The sequence below is a fragment of the Aythya ferina genome, assembly GCF_964211825.1.
Source record: "Aythya ferina genome assembly, chromosome: 14".
NCBI classification, from domain to species: domain Eukaryota; kingdom Metazoa; phylum Chordata; class Aves; order Anseriformes; family Anatidae; genus Aythya; species Aythya ferina.
In genome coordinates, this window is record NC_140312.1 from 10,169,928 (window position 1) to 10,178,444 (window position 8,517).

Genomic DNA, 8,517 nt, shown 5'->3' on the forward strand with positions numbered 1-8,517 from the left:
ACTCTCTTCTTTTCTTACTCCAAAGCTCCCCAAACACCTTTTGTTTCTTGGAGCTCCCACTCTCAGCAGAGCTCTGACCCATGTTCCCCAAACGACATCCAAGCCAAAACACATGGTAGGAAGGGGAATTGTCTTCTTCTCAGCACCCCAGTGGCTCAGGGCAAACCCACAGGGTGACATGCCTTAGAAAACACTACTTGCTTTCAAATAAACTGCTGTGATGCCAGCTTTTACCTTTCACAACACGACCTCAGACACACAGCAGCAGCAGAACCTTGAGACACACCACCCTGGGCAATTCTTCCCATTCAGGAGATGGCCACCAAGCCCACCCAGAAGGCAGAAGATACAAATAAAACCCCTCTCCAGAGACAGGGGAACCAGACAAACCTAGTTTTCCACAGTTACAGGACAAACATTGCAAATATGAGACAACAAAAGCCAGGAACAATCACCTCCTCTCCCTCCAGTACTGCTCCTGCTTGGTTATTCAAAAACTTAGATGTAAGCACGTACCTTGAGGGCAGGAGAGAGGTCTGGAGGGCAGGAGTGAGCCAGATGCCATGCTGCAGCATGCAGGGCTGATGTCTGAGTGCACCCCTCAGCTGGGGGCAATATGGGCTGATTTCAGCATCCTGCCAAGCCCAGGGGAGCTCCAGCACCCAACCACCAAGCAGAACAGTCCATTAAGGCACCTTAAATCACCTTGGGGTGGTTGGCCCCACCTGCTGGAGATGGTGCTTCATCAAATCACCTGTCTTACCCCAAAGAGGAAACAGCATTCATCTCACTACCTCCACTAATTAATTATTCCAGTCTGTGGCCTGTTAGGAGGCTGGATGCTTTCTGCCTTCCCATGGAGGGAAATGGTTTGAGTACCAAGTGCTGCCAAATGACCCCATGTGTTCCAGGCAAAGTTTCTACTCCTCCTTCTCCCAAAAGGTCTTGCCTTTGATCTTTTTTTCCTTTTTTTTTTTTTTTTTTTTTAAACTTATTTTGCTTGTCTCCAAGGGCTGTAAATTTGAAGTCTGTTTATACAGAGAAGGTAGTTATGTATACAAAAGGGCTAGAATTTTTTTTTAATGAAATCCGGATGTGACAGAGAACAAATGTCACACAGAAGATCCTTAACAGTTATTTTTTGCTCTCAGTGCATGCCAGCGGGTCAAGGTCTGAGAGCTACAATTTCAGTATCACTGCAAAAACAGAGCAAATGACGTTTGGTAATACTTCTATTTCCCCTCACTCCACTACTTTACAATGCCCATACATAAAGATCACCCCTTTGAAACAAAATGTACTGAAACTCGCAGCACTGTGAGAAGGCTGCTTGGTTTTTAAGGTTTGTGTCTGTTCTGAGGGGAACACGTAGCAAAGATAAACCAAGTGAAACTTCCTGCAGACGGTCGCACTGCATCGCTGCTTACAGCACAGCTCTATCATCTGCTTAGCGTCCCAGTATCTCAGAGATTAACAGCAACCTATTTTTGTATTGTGTCCACACGAGGGAGGAAATACTGAGGCAGCTAGTGTCTGACCACCTGCAGGTGCTGCGTTTCAGGAAGACAAGAGTGGTTTGCTCAGGGAAAAAATAAAGCACTGCTGCAGTCAGCCTAGAAGTAAGAAAATCATTTAGAAAGGAGAATCCTGCCTGCTCTGCATGAAACAGCACTGCAGTGCTGGTCCAGAAAACAGGAGCTGCTACACAGCAACTTATCTGAGATGTATTTGTAAACTAAATAATCTGCATGCTTTAAATATTAGTTGTATTTAAAGACTTTCGAAGACTGGGGGGACAGAAGTCCATGCTCTGCACACAGATATCAATGCACAGACACTTCTACGCATCAGTGCAGAGGGGAACAGGTTGAGAATGTTCTAGCCTGCTGCTGGAGGCACTACACGTAAGCTGCACAGCCAGCCAGAGGAAACGTTCTTTGTTGTGAGCCTAGTCCATGGACATTTATTTATTATTAAAAAGTCCAAATGTGTGGATTTTCTGTAACATATCTTTTCTTAAACAAAGTAATTCCCCTCTTATTTAAAACTGGAACGTGCACAGTTTCAACTTACTTCAGTCTTTGTGTAATTCTGCATCTCAGGAGAAGCAGCTAGGACGGCTGCACTGAAATACGATGAGTACACAGAATGGATGTGTTGTTTTTTTTTCATACTATTTAGCCTGGGCGTTACAGCACTGCCAGAGCAAGAAAACGCTCACGACAGATACGCAGCACTGCCCTCTATGGGATGGATCAGTCCTAGTGGAAAGGCTTCCAAATTCCTGTTCCTGCACCAGGAAGAAAGGCTCAAATATTTTAACTCTTCAAACAGAGGCTTTGATTTTAACTTAGATGACAGATTCCAGCTTTTATCATTTATGCACATAGTCACACAATCACCACTTCCACTGTCCTGTACAGGGGTTTGGATTATCACGGTCTACTGCTACTTGCTTATTTAACTAAGCTTGTAGCAGCTGCCGGTGGAAAGGTAAATTGTGCCCACTAATAAGATCTAGAAAACAACTATCACTGTGATAAGATAATCCACTAGTCACCTGTTCTCTCTAAACATTAGGGACTTCATGCAGTATTTCTTAAGATACATTTAGCACTGCCTTTTAAAAAAGTTTACTTCCATCAGTGAAATTAAGACACTATTTAACCATTCTGTGAGAACTTCCTAAACAGAACATCAACTTTACCAGTCAGCTCTGAAGAAGCGATGAAACAATTTCATTAGGGGAAGGTGACACCACTTTGAAGAACACTGCAGTGCATTTCTGGTACTTCAATGCAATGTGAAGAGTGTGGCATGTTGCTACCTACATTATTAAAGCAAATCAACTCCCGTTATGAGAGCACAAGAGATGGGAAAGGCAGTCTTGAAAAAGATTTTACTAACGGAGAAAAGACCAACTGTATGAGTAAGAAACATGTTCAAATGTAGAACTTGTCACTATTTTGCAAATATAAAATATTAAGTGGAATTCCATAAAGTAAAGCAAAAAACAAAAAACAAAAAACAAAAAACAGTCTTTTGATTTCAACAGATTGACTGTACAAAATCTCAAACACTATATGAGTTAATCATAACAAATGAGACTTCCATTTGTCTTTGTTGAGAGTCCTTTGATGCCAGAAGAACAGAGCAAATGTGCTACTTTCTTGGAAAAAAAAAACATTTCAGAAGCACCTACTACTGCAAGCATTAAGCAGAATTTTTACATTGAAAGTTATTCAGGCTCTTTCAGTCCATTAGACTTTGTTTTTAAACAAAATCCAGTTTATATAGATACAATAAATAGTTTATTAACGGAATGTATGTGACTTTCTCTCTTCCATCTTTCCTCTTATTCTCAGCACTTCGCACACAGATATCAACGCAGCTTCCAGTTCAAGCCAAAGACAAAAGTTAATTTCATGGCAAAATGAAGAGAGGATAAAAGATAAGACTGGCACCTCTGAGTGCCTAGTTCCTCAAGTGTTTGTCTGCTTCCCCAAACCTACAGGCAGATTGGTGTTTCTTCTCTCCACACTTTGATCTAACCGCTTCTTCCCAACTTGTCTTCATTTAAGCTCTTCTTAGTCAGGTTGTGTACTCCATGGGGACAGTATGAAGTCATGCCTGCTCTAACACTCTTTCAGCTATTGCAATATCCCTTTTATAATAAGCCTAACATTATTATGCCATCCCTTTCTGATCTTTCATAATAGTTCAGTTTAGCTTTGGAATTTTACAAGAAGGGGAAGAGTCTTTTTTTCAAAATATAAAGCACAGTGGCCAGGAATAAGGCAAGGGCAAGAAAGATTAGCAGCTTGTCTGTCAGTTCCCTGCGATTGTACTTTGTTATTAGCTTTCGCCCCAACTGAATTGTCCCAGACATGGACTTAAATTCTTCATTTGCTTCCAGGATGGTTCGTGAAGAATTGGCTGCAACAAACAAAAAAGAAAAAGATTCAGCTGGTTGTGCTTCAAAAACACCTGACAACGGACGTAAACATGCAATACAGGTAGTGACTGTGAGATCCTCCTGGGTCAGACTTATGGCTAAGACAAAATCAGGCTGTGTTCTGGCAGAATTTTTTTACAACTCAATAGTCCTGACGTGATAAGGAAAAATGGAAAGCAAAATAAAAGTATTGAATGACTTAAAGGCCCTACGTCCCATTACTGAATTCTTTAATTTTTAGGTTAACAGATCAAATCTAGTTTTATAAACAAAGTCAGTTCTACCTGAGAGCTCCCTGAAGTAGAGTGAAATACATGTAAGAATGGCGTTAGAACCACCAATTTAAGAAAAAACACCATCACTATCAGCATCAGTTCTAGCAGCAGCAGATCAAGTCATTATTTGAATATATCCAATGGACAACTGAAACTGTTCCCCAAAGTCAAAGCTGTATATCATTATGATTCAGATGGAGCTAGAGAGAGTGCAAAAGCAGAATGGAACAGCATGAGCTCCTTAATTCTTCTCTTCAAATGATTAAAAATTTGTTTTATGGTTACCATTTTTGACAAACACAATTCTTTTTGACAAATGAATTCTTGTTGTTTTTCTTCTACTCAGAAAGACAAAATCAACTACAGAAAAAGCATATTAATAAACCTTGATTAAAGACAGAATTTGAGAATATGCCAAAACTGAAAGATGGAACATTGATTGTTTTCAGCTTCATTTTCCCTGTGAAAACAGCCAATCAAACAACCAAATCCCTGAGACCCACCAGTCTTCCTTCTTTCAAATTACTAATGGACAGAAAGCAAATGCCCTGGAATCCCCTTCTTCCAGTATAGGATGCGTACTTTGTACTAGAGTGAACGCTGGTATATCACTCTGTACTGATCTGACTGATTAAAGAAAGTACTCTAAGTATGTTGTCTGGTTCACAAAAGCAAGCATAGTGGAAGTACTTCTGCAATACTTTGCAAATCATTTTGTTCCATCTTAAGGAAGTATTCTGATCTAAGTGAAAAAAGAAAACCTGTTGCTTTCCATTACTGAGGACAAAGCAGAGCTTCCTAGCTGCATATATTCACCATGTACTAGGATAAGACTTGTCCAGAAAAAAAAAGGAAGTTCTAACTGCCAATTCAAAATTTGCAGCTGGGTTTTGTAAATGACCTTTTATAGCTTTTCCCTTGATGAACTCCAAGTGTTGTTCAGTCAGAAACAGGGTGACAAAGTGTCTGCCAAACTGTCTTTTTAATGGGAGAAGAAACATGCTACTTTCGCATGAACAAACTGTGCCCAGCTGCCATCCTCGGATGGGGGTAGAAAGCCCCCGAAGGAGGGCAAAAGTTGCATTATTTATCCTAGTCATTAAACCGTTCTCTCTTCTGCACAAAAGCACAGCTAGTGAGAGGCCCAGGCAATGCAGATCCAACTTCTAAATGGTTCATGAATCACCAATTTTGACAGGTCACTTGATTTATTGTCTTAGGAGTCTAAGCCAAAGAACAGAGTGAAATCTTGGTTTCACAGTCCCTGATGCACTGCTGACAGAGCAAATGACCTTGGGTTCAAGTCACTCGATCGCCTCATCTCTTAGTCATCCCAGCTGGAAAAGGGATGAAAACAGTCTTCCTACTCATACCAAGCTTCCTCTAAGTATGGACTTGTACCTATGCTTTTATTTTCTCTGTTACCAAATGCATGCCAGGACAGTAGCACACAGTAACACCAAACACACTCAACACCGTGTGAGCTCACACTGCTTTTACAACTGCTTTTATATGAAACTAGAACAAGAGCTCCTCATCCTATCCCCTACTCCTTGTTTATTCACACTCACGAAACAAAAACTCCAGCAAACAGCTTCATGCAATGTACGTTAATATTTTCTGTTTACGCTCAAATGTTAGAGGAGTTCTGTCTTTACTTATCATCACAGCAAGTTCTCCTACAGCACTTTCCACTGTGCTCCACATCACGACAGTTTACCACTCCTCATCCTAACAGAACCAGTGAAAGGACCATCAGTCATCCAACCCCCACCCTTTCACCCAGTTACATCTGTACCTAGGGTCTGCACAGTCTCCTCGCTCTGCTGGACTTGCTGTGACATCATCCTGCTAATGCCCATCAGACTCTCCGTGATGTTACTTGCACTCTCTGCCAGACTTTCCTTCGTAGTTTTCCTGAAAAAAGAAGAGAAAAAAAAACCTAAAGCATGAAGGGATAAAATTGTGTCTTTGGGTACTGCAAGAAAGTACGACTGTACTCAAAAGACGCAAACAGGTTCTACTGCATAAGAACTAGAGATTATCTTCACTAAACCACCACAGAAAAATTGCAAAATATTAAAGTCATGAGCCAAAATAACTGTGGCTCAGTCTCAAATAGGCCTACATTTTACCAGTTATTCATCCATGATGGTACAACTTCAAGAGGTGGCATGGAAGCACTGATACAAACTACCACTTCATTATCCTAGGTATCCCATGTGCTGCTTCATGATAGTGAATAAGAAAATTTCTCAATACACAAATTATAGAAGCTTATATCCAGTTTTAAATGTGGAAACAGCTTGCACAATGATCCATTACACTTTTATGACCTCAGTTGGAATTAATATAAAAGATTGTCAGGAAAACTGTGAAGTCTACCACAACCCCTTCTCTGCTTCGAGATGCCAACACCTTGAAATTATCATAATTCTTAACAGTTTAAACCTCCACAGAAAACAGCCACCCTCCTTAAAAGAAAAGTTATGTTCAAGATGCAACCTAATAACTTCGAAATATTACATCATTTCCACTTACACTAGTGAATATAGCATATGCTGTTTAAGTTTCACATCATTCAATACCTTTGTCTCAAGGAGTCTCTTCCCTGCAGCAGTTGATCTTTCTCAGCATTGTCAATAGCAATTTTGCAAGCCAGGTTTGCCTTTCTCCAAGCCGCCTGATTGCTGAAATCACAAGAGCACAAAGTTGTGGTATGATGGTAGCACCCTGCAGGCTGAAACACTTTTCACAGTCATCTTAACTGAGCATATGATATGTATGATACATACACGGGCTTTCTCTGTATCATATCATAGAATAACAATACACATTCCTTTCATTTCTTCTTCTAAGTGTAGCATTTATGGAGAAAGGGGAAGAATACTGGGCTAGGAGTCAAAAAATACTCTCAAGCCACCTGCTTACAGGTCCAGCTGCTCAAAGGAAGAGCGTCTGGTCAGAAAACCAGAACAGGAGAGACACAGGAGAAGTGAGCCCTATCCTTTTTGTCCCTGATCCACTCTTGATCTTGGGCAAAACAGCACAACGCCACTGGCTGTATTTGCAAACCAGGATCTGAAATTCCATGTGGAAGTCAGGTACCTGAGGGCACAGGGGACCCGTCAACAGCACTGGCCTCCCAGCCTACCTGAGCATTTGCTTCTTGTGGTTTTCCACCTCCTGCAGCAAGGCCTGTTTCTCGGACTCTTTATCTTGCTCCCTCGCCATCTGCTCCAGCTCCTTGGGCAGAAAAAGAAAACTCAGCCCAACCGCTGCCACCTGCAGCCTGGATCCCCCCTCACACACACACACACCTCCCCTCCGCGAGGGGGCGAATTAGCAGCCATTAATTCGGGGAATTAACACCCTCACGGCCTCAAGCCCTCCCTCAGCTCATCCCCTCCTGCCTCACCTGGATGCGGCCCCGGAGGTGCCGGAATTTCTCCTTCACGGCCGCGTTGAGCTCCGTGAGGGCGCTCAGCGGCCCCGGGCAGTCCCGGATATCCTGAAAAACAACAGCCCGGTCAGCGGGGGCCGCCTGAGACCGAGGGCGCCCTCGCAGCCGGGCGGGGAGAGAGAGGGGAAGAATCGCGGCCTCGGTGGGGTGAAGGGAGCCCCGGGCGGCGCTACCTGCACGGCCGCCTTGATCTCCAGGTCGAACCTGACGATCTCCTGGTGGCAGACCCGCACCGGCACGCAGGCGGCTGCCGCCATCTTGCGAACAGAGGCCCCAGCGCCCGCGCCTCCAGCGCCGCCTGCGGGCGCCGCTGAGGGCACGACCCGGCCGCCGAGCTCGCCCTGAGGCAGCCGGCGGGGCTGGGGGGGCTCCTCCGGCCACAGCCGAGCCCCTGAGGAAGCGAGGAGGCGTCCTCAGGGTGGATGAGGGGCAGGCGGCTCGGCCCTAAAGCGGCTGCGGCCGAGGGAAGCGATGCTCGCTGGGTTTGGGGTGTGGGGCTGGGGCTGTAAGGTCTGTGAGGGGCAGGGGCTGGGGTCACAGAACGGCGTCCCTGAACGAAACGGGAGGCAGCGCAGTGACCTTTTTGCTTCTTTTCTACAGGCTGCTGTTCGTCTTCCCCCCCCCCCCCCCCCCCCCCCGCCTGCAGAGGATGCTGTGAAAGAAAGATTTGGACAAAACGAGCTGCTGGTGGAAGACAAGAGACCACCTTCAAGGGCATTATGGAATGCCAGGGAAGCACCGTGTGGGAGCGCTGACCGGAGAGCAAGGTACCTTGTGTGATCCCTCCCAAAGGAATGCTGTCAGTGCTGCCATGTCCTCCATCA

At 44.2% G+C, this 8,517-nt stretch overlaps 1 protein-coding gene across 1 annotated transcript; it reads right to left on the reverse strand.

Moving 5' to 3' along the window:
* Nucleotides 1-2,885: 2,885 nt before the first annotated feature.
* Nucleotides 2,886-8,013, reverse strand: BNIP1 (BCL2 interacting protein 1). The gene is made up of 6 exons (XM_084536131.1): nucleotides 7,867-8,013; nucleotides 7,649-7,741; nucleotides 7,385-7,476; nucleotides 6,819-6,920; nucleotides 6,029-6,147; nucleotides 2,886-3,936 (listed from the first exon to the last, which is right to left on the reverse strand). The coding sequence occupies exons 1-6, from the start codon at nucleotides 7,948-7,950 to the stop codon at nucleotides 3,740-3,742; spliced, it is 687 nt and encodes a 228-aa protein (XP_084392257.1). The 5' UTR covers nucleotides 7,951-8,013; the 3' UTR covers nucleotides 2,886-3,739.
* Between the last annotated feature and the right edge of the window lie 504 nt (nucleotides 8,014-8,517).